This window comes from Saccostrea echinata, unplaced genomic scaffold, assembly GCF_033153115.1.
Source record: "Saccostrea echinata isolate AGI-Se365-2 ecotype Australia unplaced genomic scaffold, CSIRO_AGI_Sech_v1 ptg000063l, whole genome shotgun sequence".
Taxonomy (NCBI): domain Eukaryota; kingdom Metazoa; phylum Mollusca; class Bivalvia; order Ostreida; family Ostreidae; genus Saccostrea; species Saccostrea echinata.
In genome coordinates, this window is record NW_026889812.1 from 246,346 (window position 1) to 271,417 (window position 25,072).

At 33.2% G+C, this 25,072-nt stretch overlaps 2 protein-coding genes across 3 annotated transcripts; both read left to right on the forward strand.

Moving 5' to 3' along the window:
* Positions 1-538: 538 nt before the first annotated feature.
* Positions 539-4,595, forward strand: LOC133175604 (uncharacterized). The gene is made up of 9 exons (XM_061310715.1): positions 539-789; positions 1,463-1,586; positions 1,801-1,893; positions 2,269-2,454; positions 2,615-2,760; positions 2,931-3,145; positions 3,473-3,598; positions 4,075-4,174; positions 4,259-4,595. Exons 1-9 carry the CDS (start codon positions 610-612, stop codon positions 4,544-4,546), a joined length of 1,458 nt encoding a protein of 485 aa, XP_061166699.1. The 5' UTR covers positions 539-609; the 3' UTR covers positions 4,547-4,595.
* Positions 4,592-8,049, forward strand: LOC133175605 (uncharacterized). Of its 2 annotated transcripts, XM_061310717.1 has the most exons (6): positions 4,592-4,767; positions 5,043-5,385; positions 5,481-5,970; positions 6,583-6,726; positions 6,817-6,956; positions 7,820-8,049. In XM_061310717.1, exons 1-3 carry the CDS (start codon positions 4,751-4,753, stop codon positions 5,967-5,969), a joined length of 849 nt encoding a protein of 282 aa, XP_061166701.1. In that variant the 5' UTR covers positions 4,592-4,750; the 3' UTR covers position 5,970; positions 6,583-6,726; positions 6,817-6,956; positions 7,820-8,049. The 2 variants fall into 2 exon arrangements, with proteins under 2 accessions (XP_061166701.1, XP_061166700.1); XM_061310716.1 differs by lacking the exon at positions 4,592-4,767 and having other exon boundaries at positions 4,861-5,385.
* Positions 8,050-25,072: the final 17,023 nt, after the last annotated feature.

Below are 25,072 nucleotides of genomic sequence, written 5' to 3' on the forward strand. Positions count from 1 at the left end.
GACGATTTAGAAAAACATGTAACAGGGGATAACGGCAATCACCTTGGAATCATCAGGTTGGGCACACCCCACCATTTGGTTATTTATCTCCCATATGGTGGACAATAGCCTAAATAGTGTACACATTTTACTGACCAAATGGTGATCATTTTTTTTGCCGCCAAAATAAAATGAAAACAATGCAAAAGCGCATCAGCACGAGAGTCAGGGATTGCTAGTTGACATACCTAGATACTATATAAAGCGAGTCACCTGTCATTCTATGTCCGGTTTCTGAGGTGTAGCGAGATATCGACACCATATAGGTACGTACATCTTTCATTCCCTTACCTTTTTTCCTTATAACAAGGATAAATCTTGTTGATTTGCATCAATTCAATTAATGCACGTCCTTTCGGTTTAGAACTTCTGAAATTAAAGCGCATAGTTGATGAAGATCAAGATAGACCAATGAAAAGTGCCGTTATGTTTAATTATCTGTCAAAAAGCACTGTATGGCGCGCATGTACAGCTAAAATGTAATAGAAATTCTTATGAAAATTGCACTATATATTAAATGTGTATATTAAAATGCAAAACATTAATTCATGCATGGATTTATATTAAAGAATGCCATTTGAAAAAAAGTGTGGGTGCTCAAATGCAAGTTTTTGCCCGAAAGATGGACAAAATTTAAGGAAAATTGATGGAAAGAGAATCCGGGTAGCAGTCATTAAAAAACTACAAGACATGGGTGTACTTAGCACATATGCAAACTTTCTGTGTGATGGGTGTATAAAGTACACTGAGGTAAATAAAAATAAAGTCAAATATTTAATATATACAAGTAGAGGTATCAGCTTTCTTCATGATCCTTGAAAAGGGATTTAAGGGGGGGGGGATGCATTAATAACAGTGATATTTCTGAAATATTTTAATTATTAACTCTTATTTTTCATTTAAAACTTTACGAATAAGCTACTTTGAGTTAGATCATACATGGACATAGGCGTCGGACCCGGGGGGGGGGGGGGCTTACCCCCCCCCCACTTTTTTTGCCAAGTTTGCCAAGGGGTGTAGGTTTAGCCCCCCCCCCCCCACTTTCAAGAAATTCGAAAAACCCCCATTTTCCTTTTTTTCTGCTTGTCATTTTTTTTTTCAGATTTGAAATTTTTTTTCACTTTCATTTAGCCCCCCCCCCTCCACTTTCAATTTGCCTCCGACGCCTATGTTATAAATTGGTGAATGATATTAAGAATGCATGAAGCATCGTACATCGTAACAGAGGCAAAGGAGGGTAAAAGTGCACATTAACAAAGCTATTAAGACATGGATATTCAATTTCTCCGTCAACAAATTCTTATTAACGACTTAACACCCCCTACCAATCCTATTCCTTGCACCATCCAATAAATTTAGTAATGAACATGATGAAGGATGCTCTCTCTATCCTTATTTCATTGCAAAAACTTCACTTTATCAGGCATTGTTACTCGAGGAAACATCCAGTAAGAGAAAAAAGAGCACCCTATTGGGGGAAGTTATGGAAAAAATTGAAAGAGATGAATTTACGCAGACCGAATTAGAGGAACTGACAAAAGCCATAGGTATTGAAATAGGAATCAGAAGATAACACAGTTGTGATCTGTTTTCATGTATTTTTTTCATTTATTGATTAAGATTTTTTAAAATAATTAATACTTTTTAGTTTATATTTTTCTTTTGTTTTATTTTCTTGGGGAGAGGGGTGGTGATGGTGTTTATTTATCTGTGTGGGTTTTTTTTTTAAGAATTCTTTTTTTTACAATCATTTTTATACAGGCAGGAAACAGTCGAAAGACATTTACAAGGACAGTGTGGAGGCAGGAAAAGTTTACAAAGATGACGACGCTTTGAAACATTTCGACCCGTCAAGTAAGCTGCATACTAACAAGGAAACATTCACTGTGGCACTGAACTTTCACTTCTCATATTATAAGCAATGTCTGACCTCAAAAAGAGGAAGAGCACCCCCCCCCCCCCAACACCACCCACGCACCCAACTCCATTATTTTGACATGCAGTATTTACTATATATACTTGCCCAATAGAAAAGCAATGTCCATATACAGTTGTTGCTCCGTTATTGATAATGTGTGCCCCTTTTTGTGTAGAATTAATGTTACAGACCCCCTCCTTTTTTATAAAAACGGAAAGGAAATTGTTTTTAGTAAGTGTATATATGTAAAAATTAAAATTTGAATAAAAATGTTTCTTATGTTGTTTAATGATTTTTTTTTCTTATTAAAGATTGGATTAAGGAAAGAAATGGATGCGTGCTTGCATTTTTTGAAGGACTAATGGAGGAAAAATTTTCCAATATGAATTTTTCCATGTTCTTGGTTAATGCCCTTGAGGCCATTTACCAACTGCGAAATCCAAACTTTGTTGGTCCCCTGGCTTTTGCCAGATCTTTATTAGTATATTCAAAAACAGGTGCGTCAATAAACATATCCTATAATATTTATTTTCTTCTAAATAAAACTTTGTTTTTGTTGTTTTTGATTTTAGATTTATTTTTTTCTTATTTTCACTTTTATTTCTTTTATTAAGTGCATTTGTTGATCATTCCTTTTGTGCACGTATTGATTGACAGGAAGCAAAGAAGCAGTGAGCATCACGTCTGCTTGCTCTCCAAGTGGGAGCTATACGAGCATTTTAAACTGGTTAAAGGACCACAGCACTGATAAAATCAGCTGTCCCTCAAACAGTGATTTTATAACATTCTTCGACAACAACCAGGTGCATTATTTCCTAAATGTTCCCACATTAAAGATTTTACCGATGAAATAGCACATTTATACATTTTTTCAATTTTTTTTCCAGTTCATTTTGTTTTCATTTAATTTCTTTATATTACCTTTTGTTGTGTGTGTGTTTTCTGAACCTTTTTTTTTTTATTTATGATAAAGGTCATAGGGAGAAAATGGCGAGTGAAGAATGACTTCAAAGCATCTTCCTCGGTCATTACTTCTGTAGCACACATGGAAACCAATTCTAATATCCAGACATTGGAACACTACGCACCCTCTTCGTGGCAGTGCTACGATACTACCTCAAAACAAAATTTCGTAAAAAATATTAAGAGACAAGAAGAGGTCTATGAGAAACAGTTTGATGGTTTCAGGTACATAACAGAAATGATGGGCTTTCTAAATATCAGGCATATAGGATTGAAAAGGGGGGATTCCCACCACAATCAAATACACTTTATTTACATTAGAACCCCCTCAATAAATGTTTCGTGTAAATTTCTTTATTTATTTAGTTGATTTTAGCATTATTATCACTATTTATTATTATCACTATTTCATTATCCCCCCTTTCCCTCCCTCCAACGAAATTGTTTCCTACGTGCCTGTATATCGTCACTCATACATATAAAATGAAAATTCACTAGATATTAAATATTATTACGTATGCCATTTGTTTATTGCAATATTTTGAAATACAGAAAACAATTTCTTGCTAAGAGGCTGCAGGAAGTAGCCAATCAACAAAAGAAAGTAAATAATTGTCTTGAGGATCACATGGATGGAAACATTGATCCTCCATGTGAAACCCCTCCCCCAGACGAAAGGTAAGCTACAATTTCATTTGCTTTTAATACATAAATCAAAAATTACCAAACAAAAATGTACGTGGGTACATGTGTGTTTCCATGCGCGAATCCAGGAATTTATTTTACAGGATGGGATGGGATTGATGGGTGTTTCCACACCAAGTCAAAGAAATATTGTACTGGAAAATTTTTTGTCGACCCTCAAATCCTTAACAAGTTAAAAAGTTGACTAAACCTAAAAACCTATAATGGGGGTGGGGGTGATCAGACAAGTAATCCAAATTTCTCTTCATGACTATCTTGACATTTTACGAGGAGTGGGTTTTTCCTAGGGTTTGATCTGAGGTTACATTTTACAACTTAACAAAGAAATTTAATAACATTGAAAATCCCATGGAGAACCAAAAAGCAACCCATCCCAACCCTTCTACATCTTTTTTGGGGTGGGGTGGGGATTACTGTTGAGCAATTTTCAATATGAAAAAAAATTACAGGTACACTTATATTGCATCGGGACATAAACCTGGGCCATCAAAGGTCATTGCTGGGGAACCGATATTTGAGAATCCATGTTCGTATGAAGCAGTGGAGAAAGTATGTATTTAATTAAATAAATCAGGTATAATCATCAGATAATTTGTCGGAAAGATGATAAATATTTTAATCCTATATACATAGGTATTGGATCATTTAATGGAGGAGGCAAAGGTCGGTGATGCAAGGAGATGGACAGCTGTAGGGTGTGATGGCCTTCCATATATCCTTGCATCACGACTGATTGAGGAAATTTTCATTTGTCCGCTGTGTAGACGCCAATATGATGGGAGGGCAGAATTTCTGTCCCATATTAATGAAACACACCACACAGACAACTCAGAGGATGGGCGAAAATACAAGGATGTTCTCATGTTAACAGGCATGCATGGTTTTCATGTCCATAAAATAAAAGTGTCGAGCATTTCCTGAAAAATATTATTAAACATTACATTTATGATATTATTTTTGCAATATTTCAATTGGATAATTTTTTTTAATAAAAATATACTTTTCATTAGGTCACGGCCATTTCGAAATTAACATGGTCAAAGCCATTTTTAAATTTCTGTGGGAAATTGTCCTACAAGACCTGGCGAAGATGTTGGGCTTTAGAAGCCCAAAGGCCCTTGCAGCATGCCAGAGTGCAAGCGGTATGAAACAAGTGGCAATTATATTTTATGATTATAGCAACTGGTATATAATCCAAGTTAGCTATAGTATTTTTTATAGCTTTTTTTTAAATTCCAGATCACCATAAAAGTTGGCAGATCTTTGAAATTTTTCTTTTTGCCATGTCTGGTGAAATCATGGTTCCCTATGTTAGGGACGCTATAAGCACCAATCGTGACCCAACTGTTGACGGTTTTCTGGACAGCCTTACTACCCCTAATGAAAAATTCATGTATGATGTTCTTTTTAATTTCAGCCTTGCCCTCCATGTATTTCGTGCTGGTGTTAGACGGAACAACAGTGATGCAATTCTTGCAAGCAGATGCATGTTTTCTCCGTTGTTCTTTGGTCTAAACATGCCATTCTACATGGAGGCATATATAAGAGATTCAATGATTAGACTGCAATGTCCTTCTGAAGTAAGTGAGTTCATTGCAAACCATGAATCTTACAGTGTGAGTGGTAACGACAGTAAGGGGGAAGGAGGCGATTTTGTCCTAGAAAACCTCAACAGGAAGGCAAAAAGTTTCATGCCTCCTGGGATGCCATCTGAGGAGAGATGGCTGACAATTTGTCGAAACATTGATAGATTAGATGAGGTAAAGCCTTTTTCTATCACAAGCAACCTGGTGAAATTATTGTAAAAATAATTGTGATACATGAATTGTGAAAAATCTTTCTTTAATAATTATAGATAAGACAAAATATGCAGGGGAAGCTGGGGATGTCAGAAAAAGACAGTAATTACAACTACACTTACGACCTCACAGAGGAAATAGCCTCCTTCCGAAAAATCATTAGAAAAAGTGGATATTTTCAACAAACTACTCTCACAACACTCTCCAACAAACCTACAGACAGCGCCCTCTCGCAATTCTCCACACAGTGCACACACAACAAACAACTTCACTACACACACATCACTACAAACAAACTTTCATCCAGACAGAAATACACTCCAATTTTCATCCTACAGGAACATAGACACAAACATACAGACATATCAAACAAAACAAAAACAGAAATCATATCACATATACAGACATTGATTGATGACTTGGGCTCCGATGTGTTAAATAAGAAATGGACAAAAATTAAAAAGAGCAAAAAAGCTACCATCTTGCAATTTCTGAAGGAAATAAATGAAATCCGCGAGGGCCAGAATGAAAGTGAGAGTGATTGATGTAAGTAAAAAATATTTTTTTTATATTTGATGATTGCGGTGAAATATCCTATTTTATTTTACATATGCTATTTAAAAAATTACCAACAAAACAAATAAATAAATATAATGATTGTAATTAAGAAAGTGAAATGTCCAATACTCTAATGACAGGAATGAATGTCACTGGGGAAAATGAGTAATTTTTTCATATAATTGTTGAGATGAAAGGCTTTGCTATGTCAAAGTGCGCCTCGCATGGTAAATGTTTACTGACGTTATTTTTTTTTTTTTTTTTAGAAATGTCTTTTAGTTTATTTTATCCTTAAAAATAACAATTAATGGAGTTGAAACAAAATCTAATGACTGAAGAGACGGATGCTGAACCTTCGATTTTTAAGTACCTTAAAAAAAAATTATCCAAGAAAAAGAAGAAATTGTGCTGTAATTCTTACAAATGTATAGAGAAATTTATTGTTTTTTCCCAATATGTTTGGGACAGTAGAACTTCAGATTTTTTAAAGCCCTATCCCTGTACGCTGTCACACCCATACACCACGCATGCCTCCAAAAATTACAATCTTTCACCTCACACCCAATCCACATTCTATTCTCTCCCTCTTTCTCCCCACAGATCCTACATTTGTCCTCCGCAACTTCAGGCGATAGGACGGACTCAGTTGTCTGAGCGGCACTCTCTCGCACGCTGTGGTGCTCCACATCAGCTGGCGCGGCACTTGAAGTTGAGGGCTGCGAATCCTTAGTTTCACTTGTACATGTGGGTAACTTAAATAAAATTAACACAACTCCTTTAACTTTTATTTTTATTTCCATATATTCACCAAACTTAATTGTAACTCTTTTTCAGATATAATGAACTTTGTGATTATTTATACTGTCGATACCTCATTGAAGTTTGGACTTCTGTACTCATAAGTCGCCCCAGAAGAACTCCGAATAGTGACGGACACCTCTGCAGAAGTTGCAGTGTACAAATCTTTTGCCTTAGTATGAAGAATTCCAATTTATTATTATTATTATCATCATCATTATTGTTATTGTGTTTAATGTTCTTGTAATTATAATGACAAAAAACTATAAACAAATATTGCACGTACGTTCTATTCTGGATTGTCATTTATTCTTTATATCAACATTTCTATCAAATATACAAACAGGAAAGAAAAGCACCTGTATGTGCCCTGTTTTTATATTCAGACACACATATATACTTCATTTATTATCTAAAGCAGACACGTAGGTGCTGAGGGAGGGGACACCCCCCCCCCTCTTTTTTTAGAAAGTCCAGTTGAGATTTTCAGGTTGATTGGCTCTCACAAAATTTGTTGAATTACATCACATCATTCATATTCGTATTACATTAATGTAATTCTAGTAGAATTTTTATTAATATAAAGTTGGAAACAACCCCCTTTCCTCACACTTTAAAAACAATGCTATGTGCCTGGAAAGAAATGCTTAAGTAAAATTTGGTGCATGAAAATTCATTCTTGTTTTAAGCAAGCCTACCTTCTCCAGAAGGGTATCCTTCCTCTTACTGAAAGACCTAGACACCTTTCTTTTGTCCGTAAAAACCTTTGTCGGTTGTTTCTTGTCTTTCAGCTTGGATATGTAGGATACTTTCCCACCTTTGGATACCTTTTTCTAATTTTAATTATTACAAATAAGGAAAAAAAATGTAAAAAATTCAAATATTCTTTTTATTTCTTCATTTTCCATGTCCACAAGAAAATCGCACATTGTTCGTCCTTTTTATACATTATGCACCCGAATGTTTCACCGTAGTAAAATTAAGCTTTTGAGATACGTCGATAAAGATCAAGAGATTTCATTGGTTGTAATTGTTTCAGAAATACCCGGATGATCGGAAATGAAAGTAAACATGACTAGAAAAGAGTCCATGAAGTTTTAGAAGAAGTCATGAAGGATTGAAGGTAGAAACACCATTTTCTAAACACCACAACTATCATTTCTACACAAGACCTCCTTTTTAAACAGACAAGCGCAAGAACTTGGACATGGAAAGTGAAATATTTAACGTTATTATGACGGAAAACGTCCCATAGTACTTACCACTTGACCAGACATGATACGCTTCTTAAAAGGAAGACTACAAATGATAATGCACGATTTTTTTCTCCCATATGGTCAGTAAACAATGTGTACGATATGGGTGATTGACCACCATATGGGAGATAAAGTACCAAATGGTGGGGTGTGCCCAACCTGATCATCGGACACTCGTTAGATCCGCTAAATAACAATGAGATTACTATCACAGCTAGTGACATCCCTGTCACTGACGATGAAAACGTCATGCAAAAAGCTGAAAATTTGATTTAGGCACTGGGAAAAACCGTATCACAATTGTTCAGATAACAAGCGCAGTCCGGCTGCCAACAAGATTTCCAAATAAACCAGGCCTTATCAAAATAAGTTTCCAAAATAAAGAAGAAAAAATTTGTGTGCGTAGAAACAAGATGAAGTTAAAAGACACCGATTTATACAAAGAAACTTTTCTTAGAAGCAGTAAATCTCGCATAGAACGGTTAATATTTATAAATGCACGCACCATCTTGAGAAACTTACCGCGGGAACGGGGAAGATTACTACGGGTCGATGCAAGTGGACGAATCATACCTCGACAAACCGTGCAGATTGACCAACATGACTAACAAGAACATTGCTAGTTATTATCTACGCTGCACGAATATAGTTCGGTACTGGAACAGAAGTGTCTTACGATGGACAAATGCTGTATCACCAAACTATCAGTTGATATGGACTTCGGTCTGTGACAGTAGTGAAAAATGTTATTCCGATAGACATACTATATCATTCTCAGGAGCAAAATAAATAAGTTAACGATTTACACAATATTGTACATACATAATTATAGTCCGTGAGGGAAAATGTAAGATTTATAGGTCCAAAGGGCCGGGTGTAAAGTACTTGTCTTTTTTGTATTTAAGTATTTCATGATGTATTACACAAGTCACTATAATAAATAGATTATTATATACATACTAGTATCTCATGTTTAACAAAAAATATGTTTCTAACAAACAGTTAAAAGTCAAATTAGTATTAAATTGTGTAATTTGTATGAATATAGCCTGTAAAGAGAGAGTAATTAATTATCTCTATCGGAAGTTTTAATTAACGATATTTTGTTGTTTTCATTGTGCAGGTGATAATTGGGGTTGGACCATTAGATTGTTTGAGAATAACAAATTTAACACATTTACGCCTGATTATCATCCTTTGGGGTAATATCACTGATCGGTATATGCACCGCGTTGACAGATCTACGTGTTGTTTGTTTATCTCCGTGCAGAATATTAAAACATTTTTACTCAAAAAGTCCAGATAATTATCTAAAAGTATTTCTACCTCTTTTTTTCAGTATTTTCAAACTGATTAAATACGTTTATATAGTCAACCTGTAGGGAAAAGGGGGGGGGGGGAGGATTTGCGTATATTATCGAGAGTCGGAATCGGCTTTTTAAAGGTTTACCATAAATCAAAATGGAGGCACCAAACTTCGATGAATATTTGATTTCGTGGATCGACTCAACAACGAATCCACGAAGATTGTGTTCAACGAATAATGATGAAACCACAGTAATAGACAAAATTAAATGCTTTAAACAAACAAAAACATGTGGCCCATTTGATATGTTTGAAATATTTTTTGAAATTTTTGATGTAATGCTGTACACCTCCAATCATAGAGAATTCACTCAAATCATCTTAACACTTGTTGTATTTACTGCCCCAGCTGCTAAAGTTTATATTTATCGATTAAATAGTCCATCTTTCCAATGACATATTGTTTATTTGTTAATTTTAAGGATAAATAACACAAACAAAAATTTGATGGATTGATTGATTATATAATATAATTCTGGTTGTAACGCGCCATTTGATTTGATAAAAAAAATTTACTTTTTATCGTATAAACTTTCTTGCCTACATCAAATGACTTGATCGATTCGACTAAAGCTACATTTCAACTTTCAGTTTGAAGTGGTTTTTATGTCAACCATTTCCGTACATTAAATGAATGAAAATAAAATTATAAGGAATGAATTTAAGGACAGATGATACAATCAAAAAATTTGATGCCTTGATTAATATATATTTTTGGAGCTTTTTCGTTTGAGAATGATGCAAATATTAAATTTCTAAAACATTGAGAAATTAGAAATGTTCTGTAATGTTCAATATTCTACCTTTTTCCTGCCACCCTTATAAATGTATACAACTTTTTTATCGCTTTATAAGACATATTTGTGAATCCTGGAAGAGAAATTAAAATCTTTGTGGTTAAAATTATTTCTTTTACTTATATAAACATGCTTAAGTTGTTATTCTAATGATTTTTGTAAACAAGTTTGTTTATATCATCTGTCTTTAATAGCTAGCCAATTTATATGGTAAAATCTGGGTTGGAACGGTTTAAAGCCGGATTTATACCATATACATGTAAATTAGGTAGCTATGAAATTCATTCTTTAAATATGTTTGACAGAATTTGAATAGTTATAACACAAATTCAGTCTGAATTTTTAAAATAAAAAGAAATCGTAGATTTTCTTTGCTGTTCAAATATGCAACTTTTTGCCATTTTCTTTATAAACCTATACAAAACAGTGGTATATGTTACATTTCGTCTGCATTTGGAAACTGAAAATATTGAATCCAAGCGACAAATTTTCATCTGTATCTACGGTATACTACAAAGTCGTAGATCCAAGATCTGGTGATTGTTGTTCATCTTCAGGAGGGTATTCGGCTGCTGGAAATTTCTTTGAGACTTGAGGGGAGGATCCAGCTTCTGGTGGAAATTTCTTTGAGACCTGAGGAGAGGATCCAGCTCCTGGTGATAATTTCTGTGGGTCTTGGGGAGAGGATCCAGCTCCTGGCGATTCCAGTGAGACTGCATTACGGGAATATATTTCCGTTGATTTTGATGGGATTGGTGAAACGTTTATGCTGTAACCATGCTTTTCTGTTGTAATATTAAATGGTGATAAAGTTCCCACAAATTTCAAAACTTTTTCCTCTTGAATTTTCCCTGGAGTGAATTTGGGTCCAGAAGGGACAAGTTTACTTGGAAGCTTTTTGTGCTGATCTACTTTGGATCTTTCTAGTACTTGCAAAATTATTGAAATGTTGTTGGAGTCTAAAGCTTTATCAATTGAATCAATTTCATCATCAATCTCAATAATTTTCTTGTTAATATCCTCGAAATGTTTCTGTAAAGTGTGTAACTGTTTGGTTTTCATTTCTTTTGTTTTAACCTTAGATTTATTGATAACTTTGTCAATTTCTCTGTGTAGGTTATCTCCTTGTATTTCTATGGCTCTTGAAAGATCTTCATATTCCTTCTCTAGATCTTACTTATTCCGTTTTGTACATCCGATGCAATGTCTTCGTAGGTTGGACCAATTGTTTCCTTTAATTCAATTTGCATTTCCTTTATCGTGTTTTTCTTTTCATCAAGGATGTCCAAGATTTTTGAGTACTTATGACCTAAATGTTTATCGGATGCCAGGCAAGTATGACAGATAGGAATGTCATAGTGTCTACAGAACATCTCACATCGTTCATTCTCATGGGAGGCACATTCAGGATAAAGGGAGTAGCATCAAATTTGACTACTCTGTTATCCTTGGACTCACACCATGTCATATCCGGGGAACTAGTATCGGGATCCATAACTACAGAAACTTCTGGCACTGAAAAAAGGAAAATTTCATGATTTCTCTTTTCTAAATATTTGAAAGAATGTCATCGGATAGGCCTTTTATGAATACATATAAATTATTCATAATATTCCCTGCCTTTCATCAGACTCAATAATGGAATTTAAGCATAAGTACATTTTATAGCAGACATACTTACACAATTAAGCATGGTACTCTAAAGGTACTTTTTGAATGTTTAGCATCCGATTTTACAGATAGGACTTTAGCGAAAAGAAATAAAAGTTGGTAAATTAAAACAATTTTGCAAGAAATGTGCTAAAGTTTCATGTGATACTTACGAGTACTGCATGATAAAAAGTATTATTTATAGATATGTCAAGTCATATCTTGTTAACAAATACAATCTATCATTAAGTCAAATGCTGATGGACATTTTTCATTACTAATTGTAAGGCCATTATTTATAAATTGAATTGTCTGCAGATTTTTCCGTTATTTCTCGATCATGGCAGAAGCACACGGCGGGTGTGACCAGTTGGCAGGGGATGCTCACTCCTCTATGGCACCTGATCCCACTACTATTATTTTAGAGGTCCGTGATTGTTCTACTCCTGATTTGTATTGTTTGTATGGGCTTTTGAGCTTGGATATTGTTCATTATCTCCATATGTGTCAACTTAGACTTCCTTATTCCTAACTGCTCCTATCACTTTAAATTTTTAAATGAATTTATTTTTTAGGAATATCATATAATCTGAAATCCTCAGTCCAGCCAGCAAATTTATTGCCTGATCTCAATTTTTTCCCCTTCCTGACACAATCTATGGTTGTCTCAAAGTACCAAAGACAGGTGTATTTTTGTGAGAATCCTTCTTCAAAAAGTGAATACTTTGTTCTTACATTTTAATGTTATAAATTATCATAACAAATCATATGGCAGTTATATTCATATCTTAATTTTTTTATGATTTTAAAAATTAATAAACTCTGGCAATAAATGTATTGTTCCCAAAAATCTGTTCAAGAGATATTTAGCTTTTTTGAGGATTGTTATGGTCGGTAGGAAATGGTAACTGGAATTAGAAAATCACTTGCATACATTTTAAGAAATCATTTTAATTTTTTTTTTTATCTAAGATCACTCTATAGAAAAATATGTTTAGATTGTCTATCTACATTATTTTTACAACCGTCATAGATAACAGGAAAATCTTGTAGGAATACATTAACAGCATTAAACTCAGAAATATGATCGCAAAAAATAGGTGAGAAGAACAAAAAAAAATATCAGTTTTAAGAAAAAATATGAAATTGTGAAGTTATACAACACATTTGATAAACTGTTTATAAGCAAAGAAATGGAAATTGTCCTTGCTTTATTTAGATTACTGGTATAGAGTTCTAAAATAATAAAACTCCTACATATATTTATAAATATATTGAAAATCATTACCTATAAGGAAATGGCGTGCTTGCCAACAGAAATCCTACTTTATTGATGTTTTAAATCGTGTGGACCCTCTACCTTGATCCAATAGCGGAAAATGTAGATTGTCCTTCCATTGAAATCATATAAAAAGAAGGCCCTGTAACGAAGTAGATCATTGCACAAAATATACCCCTTACTAAGTGCCAAGTATAAGTGGCGACCTATTAGAAGTAAAAAGTTCTTGAAGTGATGTTAAGGGAATAAATAAGAAACCATGCAACCAAACCATGCACTGGCAATTGATGACGTCTCAATATGAGTGAAAATTCTCGACGGATACTTAACAAACATCCAACCAAGCAACAAATTGTACTTTTGTCATATACCTGTCAGATGTATTTGATTTCTGATTTTTTTTTAAGTTATGTAATACCTGCATTCTTCTTTTCAATGATTTTATTTACCTCTCTAACTTAAACAGTCCATAAGTGGTGAATATCGCTGAACGGTATTGCATATCAGATATTTTATTTTCATCTGACTCGTGCAAATAAACTTATTATTCAATAGTTTGTTAATTTTATCTACCGTTTCCTTTCTAAAAAGATATATTTATTATAGCAATCATATCTTCTATTGGTTTATTGCACGAAAAAAAATTACAACAATTGAACTTTTTGTCTGTGCAAATTAAACTATAATTAACCGAGGAAACAAATCCAAATTGTATCTCTGACAATATAATTAACAAAAAAAAAAAATGCCCTCTATCACACTTGTTTCAGTCTGCCCCTTAACAAGCAATTAAATTAAACCCCTTGCGTGAAAGAATTTTTCCACGCCTGAAATACATTACACTTGATACATATAGCATCAATAAATGGCATAAACACACATACGAAATATTAGATATTTCACACGTACCATACTTTTGCACATGTTATCCCTTTGTGTGCCAGAATATTGTATCATTACACTAATTCAAAAGTTACGTCAGTAATTTATAGAGCTCTTTTAAGATAATCAGAATGTTCTATAGTCCAAATCGTGTTTTCTTGCGCAGATTATAATTACAGGTTGATATGGTTTTACTAACACTCTCATCAACTTAAATTCTATCGTGAGCAGATAGTGTTCGTATCTTCTGTTGTATGATAGTTGTTTCAGCAAAATTAATTCTTCATTCCTTTTGTTGTTATGTAAATTTTTCAATGAAAGGCAAACCATTCTATTGTCTTAAAATGCATTAGTATTTCAATGAATAGATAAATCATAAATGACTTATATGGAACGCCATAGCTGCCTGAAGGTCATTTTCATTTTATATGAGGTGGCATAACCTTTATGTGAAGTGGTGAAGTCATTATATATAGTGGTAAAATCATTATATTCAATGAAAACTTTATTATATGCAGTGGTTTTATCTTTATATACAGTGATAAAATCATTATATACAGTGATAAAATCATTATATTCATTGATAACTTTATTATATGCAGTGGTTTTATCATTATATTCAGTGGCAATGTCATTATATGTAGTGGTTAAATAATGTAATGAAGTGATAGTACCGTTACATTATGCTGTAAAATCATTATATGCAGTGGTTTTTCCATTATATACATAACTGATATCTTTCTGTGATGTGATAAATTCAATATATACAGTACAAACATAATTTGTGTGATAAAGCAATCATTACATTGTATGAAACCCGCTGCATGTGGAGTGCCAAGTTAATTTCATTCAGTGCGACACCTTTACATGAAGTGAAAAATCTACTATGTGCAGTACTAAGATCATTATATTATATAGTAAAATTATTATATATATTCCTAAAATCATACTTTGCAGTGGTAACATCTTAATATGAGGTGGTTAATTAATTATATGATGTTGTTAATTTGTTATATGATGTGGTCAATTCTTTTTATGCATTAGTCATTTCATGTTATGCAGTGGTAACTTCTTTATCATCATCTAAACTGGTCCTTTTATTTAAAAAAAAAATGCGCGGAGTTCCAGTTTAAAGAGTGTTCGAAAATAGGAAACCCGGGCCGTGGCAAATTAAAAGCCGGGACTATTCGAGATTTTTTCAAATTTCTGATTTAAAATTTTCAGACTCTTTTTTTAACCTAATGTGTTTTCCCTGTAAAAATTGTATTTAAATACTTGGTATTTTAGATTTTCTTTACGATTTTTGGTTTCAAGTAAAATTGGTTGGCAGTTTCAATTTATTGATTTAATATTTTATCTATTGTGCTATAAGTACTTAGTATTTTAGATTTTTTTTTTTTGGCGATTGTTGATTTCCATGTTTGTAAAATGGGTAGACTGGGTTGGCGATATTTTATGTGTGTGTGTGTGTGTGTTTTTTTTTTTGTTTTTGTTTTTTTTTTTTTTTTTTTTTTTTTTTTTTTTTTTTTTTTTTTTTTTTTTTTTTTTTTTGACATATTTGATAAAAATCTAATAAACTTAAAAATTATTCCGATGTTAAACACTGTATTTTAACTAAAAAAAACTATTTCTTTTTATAGTAATTTCCTCATTTGAAAATGCTATTTTTATGCAAAATACACATTTTCATTAAAAAAAGGATTATTAAACCAGATCCGATCATCCGGGAAGAACCTGGTGCAAAACACCATAAATCATTTCTAATTTCATAATATGCAAATGTTCACTGGTACATGTATCTATATGCTAGTAGATGGAAGGAAACTGGATTACGCTAAATATGTAATTTGTTTAATACTTTTTTCCGGGGGGGGGGGGGTAAATTACTAATATCAACTATTTATAAGACTGTTTCTAAGACTTCAGAAAACCTTATATCACATTGAAATGCTTAAAATAAAAATTGCTGCATGAAAACATTTCATTTTCAAGTTTCATCTTTGCCGTCGCCAACGTGGCACGGTGATTAGAGTGTCTGCTCTAAGAGACGCGGAATAAGGAGTCAATCCTTACGTCACGGGTTCGAATCCGACAGTAGGACGTTGAGACCGGTCCTTCGTAAGAGACCGCATAAAGCCATAAACCGAGGTCCCGTGCCACAGTAGGTGTTGGCACGAAAAAAAACCCTTACTGCTCAATGGCCGTAAGTGCCGAGTATAGGACAAAATTTGCAGCTCTCCACTGGCAAATTGTGGCGTCTCCATATGAGTGAAAAATTCTCGAGAGAGACGTTAAACAGCAAACAAACAACCAAATTAAAATCATTTTAGCCTTTTTGAATAAAATGATAAAATTAAGAGTTATCCTTCAAGGCTGAGGATCGGATATCCTTAAGCCAAGCTACTTACGCGTGATTAAAGTTTGACACAAGGCTTTGCATTAATAGTCCTATAATTACATGTATATGTGATAATTCTTTAATTAATTTATATTTTATCAAATGGCATGTAGATAATGAATAAGTATTTCTGATTTTTTATGTTTGACTTCCGGGAGATCAAATCCGATTTTAATGAACCATTGGCGTCGGAAGGAAATTGATAGTAGGGTGGCTAATTGAAATAGAAAAAAAATCAAAACTGAAAAAAAAACTTGACAAGCAAAAAAAAAAAAAAGGAAAATTGTTCTTTCTCCAAACCCGAAAATCCTATTTCGGGGGTGTGGGTGGGGGTTGGGGGGTTGGTCGAACATCTTTCAGTACCAAATTCTTTTAAACACTACCTATTACCCTTCTTTCACTACAATGAATCGTGCCTGTAGAAAGTGGGGAGGGGGGAGGCTAGACCTACGCCCGAATTTTCAATGCCTATATTATGTCTACCTTTGTTAAAAAAAAAGGGGGGGGGGCAATAGTCCCCCCCCCCCGGTTCCGACGCCTATGTGAACCGGTTTTTCTTAAACGTGTCATTTCACTCAAAAATTCCTTTCAAAGAATGAATAATTTTTAACATCAGAATAATTTAAAAGTTTATTAGCTTTCTGTCAAATATGGCAAAAAAAAAAAAAAAAAAAAAAAAAAAAAAACAACAAACGAAAAACAACAAACAAACAAACAAAACACTTAAAATGTCTACTTGATTGCCTACCCGATTTACCAACCTCACGGGCGGATTCAGAGAGGGCCTATGCCCCCCCCCCCCCCTCTTGTGTCTAAAATATACATAAGATTTAATAAATCAATTGTTTTTTTGGTTTGACTGTGGGCTACCTACCCCGACCAAAAACTTGTCGGCCCCCCCTTTTCAAGATTCCTGGATCCACCACTGAACTTGGAAATCAACAATCGCCAAGAAAATCTAAATTACTAAGTATTTTAAAATTAAATGCAATTTTTACAGCGAATACACATTAACCTATAAAAATGAGCCTTAAAATTTCAGCACAGTTGATAAAATCAGGAAGCTGTATAATAGAATCAGAAATTAGAAAAATCTCGAATAGTCCCGGCTTTTAATTTGCCACGGCCCGGGTTTCCTATTTTCAAACACTCTTTAAACTGGAACTCCGCGCATTTTTTTAAATAAAAGGACCAGTTTAGATGATGATAAAGAAGTTACCACTGCATAACATGAAAAGTCTAATGCATATAAAGATTTGAGCACATCATATAACAAATTAACAACATCATATAATTAATTAACCACCTCATATAAAGATGTTACTACTGCAAAGCATGATTTAAGGAATATATATAATAATTTTACCATATAATATAATGATCTTAGTACTGCACATAATAGATTTTTCACTTCATGTAAAGGTGTCGCACTGAATGAAATTAACTTGGCACTCCACATGCAGCGGGTTTCATACAGTGTAATGATTGCTTTATCACACAAATTATGTTTGTACTGTATATATTGAATTCATCACATCACAGAACGATAAAACCACTGCATACAATAAAGTTATCAATGAAAATAATGATTTTATCACTGTATATAATGATAAAACCACTGCATATAATAAAGTTTTCAATGAATATAATGATTTTATCACTGTATATAATGATAAAACCACTGCATATAATAAAGTTTTCAATGAATATAATGATTTTATCACTGTATATAATGATAAAACCACTGCATATAATAAAGTTTTCATTGAATATAATGATTTTATCACTGTATATAATGATAAACCACTGCATATAATAAAGTTTTCATTGAATATAATGATTTTATCACTGTATATAATGATTTTATCACTGTATATAATGATTTTATCACTGTATATAATGATAAAACCACTGCATATAATAAAGTTTTCATTGAATATAATGATTTTATCACTGTATATAATGATTTTATCACTGTATATAATGATTTTATCACTGTATATAATGATAAAACCACTGCATATAATAAAGTTTTCATTGAATATAATGATTTTACCACTATATATAATGACTTCACCACTTCACATAAAGGTTATTCCACCTCATATAATATGAAAATGACCTTCAGGCAGCTATGGCGTTCCATAGACTTAACTGTAAATCATTTTTATACCGTTTAAGCAGAAGTTTTAGCGAGCATTTAATTTTGGCATTATTAGCGAGGGATTTGAGATCGCTAAACTTGAATATCGCTAACAATTTATTCCGCATTGTTGTTATAGATATCTTTCTGGACATTTAAAAGTAGCTAAAATTATTTTTCGCTAAAATTATATACTAATTTTTGGGATTTATCGCTAAATATGTGTCTCGCTAAAATTCCACTTATGCAGTATTTGTCAATGTGCTAATCTCAGGTAAATATGTCACATATGTTGTAGCTTCCCCAGTGTAATTATTTTCAATTTTAGAGCATGGACATGTAAAGAGTCTCGTGGATCAAAATCAGAAGGGAATTTTTACACTGATATTGATATGGCCTGTATGGCTTGGCATATTTATAAATGAAAAAATATTGACTTCCCTAAACAAAAAAAAAAAACGAGTTCAGCGGTTCATATCTTTTCTCGAGTCATTTTAGTCTCATAAGTGTGTCAGGAAAATGACCAAGAAAGTTATTAATTTCACTACAGGTATTTGATTTTCTTTACACAAATATGAGTATACTATGATTTTGAATCTGTGACAGCAACAAACAGATTATCACCGGCATCTGTATAGAATCCATTAAGTAATATATATTAAAGTCCTATGTAACATAGTAACTGTTCATCCTGGTCTTTGATGTAGACTCAGTAATTATTAAAATCAGTGATAAGGATGTTATCCGTACTAGAAATTTCTCCTTGATTCAATGATTTATTCTTCGGAGAAAGGGTCTCAAGCGAGTGTCCACGACTTTTTGGTTCTGAAAAAAAGTGAAATTTCATGATTATTCGTTTATAGATATTTGATAGAAAATTATTGATAGGTATTTCTTTTGATAAATCATTGATAATATTAAAATGAGAACATTTTCTGGTCTTGCTTTTTTCTGCAGTACACCTCTCTCAACCTAATGGAAATTAGATATAAGCAACTCTTAAGCAGAAAGACAAAAAAGTAGACCATGGAATAAATACTTCAGACTTTACAATAATGATGGATATTTTTTTCAAAACCAGTTTTTAGTGGAAGAAAAAAAAAATAGCAAATCTTGTGGAGCATGGTCTCGAGTTTGTTTAAACGCCGGATGTTTTATAAATTTGAAACGTAAGTCCTTACATTAATATTTGTGACAGTTCTTACCAGCAAAAACTATTATCAGATGACAAAAAATATTTCTCTATGAATTCATAAAATCTGAGGTCCCTGGTCATGCTAGTAATGTGAAGGATTTCATAGTTTTGTTATGATTCATTGACACGTGCGACTCGTAAGTGAACTTCATTTTTTCCGAAACATACGTACAGCATTGTACTCAAGGTTTCTAGCACAATATAAAAAAGTTTTAAAAAAAACAAGTGAAAAGGAGAAAATAAAATAAAATTTGTTATTTCGAGAAAATAAATTAAAATGTTAAATTAATTAAAATCATAACTTTACCTATTTCGAAATGAGGAAAATGGCAGTTGTCCATAATTAATTTATTAGATATGTGAAGAGAATGGAAGGAAACTCAGCTTCAAGGGGAAAATGTGTTTTCTACAAAGATAAAATCATAATTATTACCTGACTCTAAGTAAGGAAATGGTGGTTGTCCATTTCAAAGGAAGTCCAATACAATTGACCCTTTCATATCGTGTGACCCTTATACTTGTGATCTCATTTTTGAAAGCGTAGCCGATCCTTTAGGTGAGACCGAGGTCCAGTGTCGCAATAGATCCTGGCAAGAAAAAGAATCTTCAATTATCTATGGCCATAAGTGCGACGTACAGGTCTAAATTTGCAGATTCCCTCCAACAATTCATGGCGTCCAAATATGAGAGAAAGTTCTCAAAAGGATGTCCAGAAAACAACCAACCAAGCAACCACCCATATACTAGGTTGATATATCCGTCAAATGTACGTAGTTACCTTCTGGTTTCAAGAAGGTTTCTCCACCCATAACATATTGAACATCAATACATTGTAGCATGATTAGATTTTTCAATAGAATCTTAATATGACTTACCAACCTGAAAACAATAATGAGTTCATCTCAGGTACACATAAATATGTTCTATGTTTGAGCCATTCCTTCCCTTTCATTAAGTTACAGTAGGGAAAAGTAGAGGTTAAGATCAAATTTCAGGTAAGAAAGTTAAGCGATGCATTTTCATCAGATACCTCTCTTAATCGTCTTTATCTGCACGTAGTCCATAGAATAAACAACGCCTAGGCAAAGCAAAATGTTGACAGTTCAATGCTTTGTTTTTATTTTCTTTTAGAATTTCAAGTATGCCAGATAAATTAGCAATGAAGTGATTGATTTCACTTTGAATTTCTTCAGATCGTTAAGAGGAAGAAGCTGAGTTTGTCATCTGCAACTTTGTTATAGTAAGAATGATAGAAATGTTAACTAGCGACCATCGTATCTCATTTTGTCGGGAGGGGAATTCCTAAGCAAATAAGTTTTACTAAGCTCCATTCTTCTGTCTGTTGTATGAGTGATATAATAAAAAATAATCTTTAAGAATTATGATGATATAAATTAGCATTTCATTGAGACGTATGGTGGCTCTAAAAACTCAAAGAAGGCAGCAAAGTAAAGGCAGAAAGGTGAAAGCGTTATATAATTGAAGAAATGAATGGAGATGCACAAAAAAGATACTTTTTTAAACTGAATTAATTTTTTAATATCGCAAGGAAATACCCTGATTTAAATAAAATTAAATTCATAATTTGTGTCTATATATCTTAAAGTTTCTGGAAAGTGTGGCTGCTTTAAACAGGATGCGCACTTTATTAGTTCATATTTCGAGTAATGGGACTATTAAGTTATTTCTCGATTTCACGAAAGCAGCAACACATCATTTCGTAAGTTCCATGGTCGATACAATGACCTTGTCAGCAAATACAATCTATCATTAAGTCAAATGCTGACTGACTTTTTTCATACTTATTGTTAGGCCATTATTTACACACTGAATTGTCGACGATTTTTTTATTCGTTATTTCCCGATCATGACAAAGAGCACAAGGCGGGTGTGACCGTTCGGCAGGGAATGCTCACTCCTCCATGGCACCTGATCCCACCTCTGATGTCTTAGAGATTCGTGTTTATTCTGCTCCTATTTTATAATGTTTAATGGACTTTTGAGCTCGAATATCGTTCGTTATCTCCACATATTTCATTATTCAAATTTAAAAAAGGTCAAGGTCAATTAAATATGAGCCCGTGTATCTACAGAAGCACAAATAGTGCTCTTTATTGTATCACCACTTTTTACTTGCTTTTTGAAATCGGAATACATGTTTTCTTTAACCTTATGATTTGTTTCTTTTTTAAAATGTATCGTATTGAAAAAAATGAATTGTGACACAAGAATCGCAATACGTACCGTATCGTGGAGGGGGGTATCGTTTTAGCCCTACTAGGCTGTGGATTATCCTTTACTCAGCTTTGTATTACAGTTACTTAACTATGTATATCACAGTATTAGCTTCGGTACTTAGCAGTCTGTGACATAACCAAACCTTTTTTAACTTTCATATTCTGAATGAAGAAAGTCTTGGAAATACAATACCTTGGTCTGTTCGATTCCATGTATGATTCTGCATGGTCATATTTGTGAATTTCTACTACGAAATAATCCATACAAATTTCTACAATGTCTGTTCCTAAAAATCAGATTTCTTTAGAAAGATCTTTCTGTTCACATCAAAACTGCTCAAAACTGGTCACCTCGCCCATCCACTAACCTCCTCTTTGTTCGACTTTTCTTTCTATTACATAATGAATATAGTAAAAAAAAATTGTTACATTGTTTGAGTTGTCAAATTTTGGAGATTAATTAACGCATCTAGAGCAATGAACATGTAAATTAAAGAGTGTGCACGACCTCTCTTTGGACTGCACGATGTCTTTAATGTGGGGGAGTCTTTAATGTAAGGGAAGTAGGAACACACAGAGAGCTCACACGTCGGAGCAACCCTCGAATGTCATACCCTAAATGATTCTAATGAATCAGAATTTTATAACTAGTCCAGGATTGGTTTCACAGAGCTACATGTGCTACCTTCATTTATACTGTTTTAGTATTAGTACTGTACTTAATAACACGAGAAAGCTGCCATTAATACAAGGAATATATTATAGTTATTTCGCAACAGCACCATCGCGAAATTTAATACCTCGCATTTACTTTACTACTTGAAAATAGACTAAATTCTACATCTATTTTTTAAAAGTAATGAATTCTGTCATATATCAAATATTTTCTCTCAAATTTTTCCAGGAGTCCATTTTTATGCCACCTTCACAGATTTAAATTGTTTGCAGTAATCGCTTTTATTTTTATTTTGCTGAAATGCATGTTAAACTCTAGACTAACAATTCATTTGCAAAATCATATGCATGTTCTCACAATTTGACGTCTAGGAGTTCATTTCCACATATTGTTTTCGCGTAAAATAAGGAAACTACAGTATTTATTTTTTATTCTCCTTTAGGTCCAAACCTGTGACAGGAAAATAATAAATAAAATGGACAATTTTATTGAAGGTATTTTATTTTCTTTATACTTTGATAGCTTGAAACTTCAAAGAAATACATGTATCTGTGAGCAACAGTGTAAAGATTATCATCTGTATATCTATATATCAACCCATATAGTCTAAAAGACCCGAGGAATACGTAACATAGGAAATGTCCATTTCGGTCTATGATGTGGACACAGCAATTATCATAAATACTTGTAAGGATTTGACTCTTACTGTCCGTAGTGATTCTTTTGGGATTGAATGGTTTGCTAATTATACATTTGTTGATCAATTTTCAATTAGAAAATACATTAGCTGGTGCTTTTATTTGCGTTTCCTGAAAATATATCTGAGATTTGATAATTTTCCCTTTATAATATGATTAACTTTAATGAAGAATTTTGAAGAAATGCCCTGGGTAAATGCATATTACTCTGTGAATTAAGAAAAAAAATTTGTGAGCATTTTCAATTACTTAACTGCTGATTTTTAGAACATGGGGATCGGACAACCTTAATAAAATAATAAGTAGCATTAAACAAAGTTTAGGCATTTGTACTGATTGTATATTAACGACTGTCAATAATATTTTTGCAGAAAAATGCATTTTTTCGCTGTGAAGAACTAATCTGATCCTTAACTAACTTTACCAAAAAAATGCATGAAATTTTATAGCATGAAGACATCGGGCCAACTACCACCTAATTTTATGACAAACGAGATGAACTTCAGTATTTCTATCGTCAACTCACCTGTATTTATGTAGTTTTATTCCGCTATCACTTTCAACAACCTCATTTAAAGTCGGCATTTCGTAAATTTTATGGTCGTTACAATGACCTTATTAGCAAATATAACCCTCTCTGGGTCGTATTTTGGCTGCCCAATTGTAAGGTCTCTGTTTTGTACCAAATGGAACTACGGAATGTTTCGTCTATTTGGTCAATATATAGGGCTCACGGTGGATGTTACCGGTCAACAGGAGATGCTTAATTACTCATCTTAGGCACCTGATCCCTTCCCTGGAATTTTCGGAGGTCTGTGTTTATGCTCTGTTCATAGATTTGTATTGTTTGTAGTTTTTAAGAGATCGTTCACTGCTCGTTTTCTTCATATTGTCCATTATTCAACAGTGTAAGAAAGAAATATGTCCAGTTTTGGCTTTATTATGCCCTACAAATCGGAGTTTTAATAAAGTTTTCAAATATGGCTTCATTATGAGTTGAATGTATGAATGTGATCAACCAAGAAAAATATGCCACAAGTGGAGCTGTTCTGGAAATCTGACATCACTAAATTGCTACACTTCTAAGTTTTACACAGAAGAAGCCTCAAAATGTCTTATTTAAGGTGGTATATTCCTTAATGAAAATAGTGTCCAAAAATCACATTTCTTAAAATATTTGTGGGCGATGCATGTGGAATTTATTGTCTGAAAGAAATTTTTTAATGAATAACTGTCTAATTTTTTGGTTTCATGATGTGATCAAGCGATTGGCTTGCGTAATAGTTTGTATAAACGCCGAAGTTATTCCTTATATTTACATGCTCTTGATTCTTTAAATCCAAGTGCTACAAGCCCCGCTTCTGTCTCTATTTGTCCCGCCCCGCACGTGATTCTTTTTAACCACGCCTATCGATGAACCAGTAGATTTATGTAGAAATGAAGTATTTTTACTATTTGTAGTTTTATCTCGGACAAAGAAATTTTAAAATGTAAATGTTGCCAAAAATTGACGTCTTATGCAACTTTTAAGACAATACGGGGAAATGCAAACGTTGATGCTTAATAATGGGCATTTAGCAGGTCATATCAGAAAAACGATCTGCATGATATTATTGCATGGGCTTTGAACAATTCAGAATGCACATGTTTTAATTCAGTGTCATTGGGTCATTTGCTTTGAAACCGTACTCTCCTCCTCGTTTGCAGCTACACATT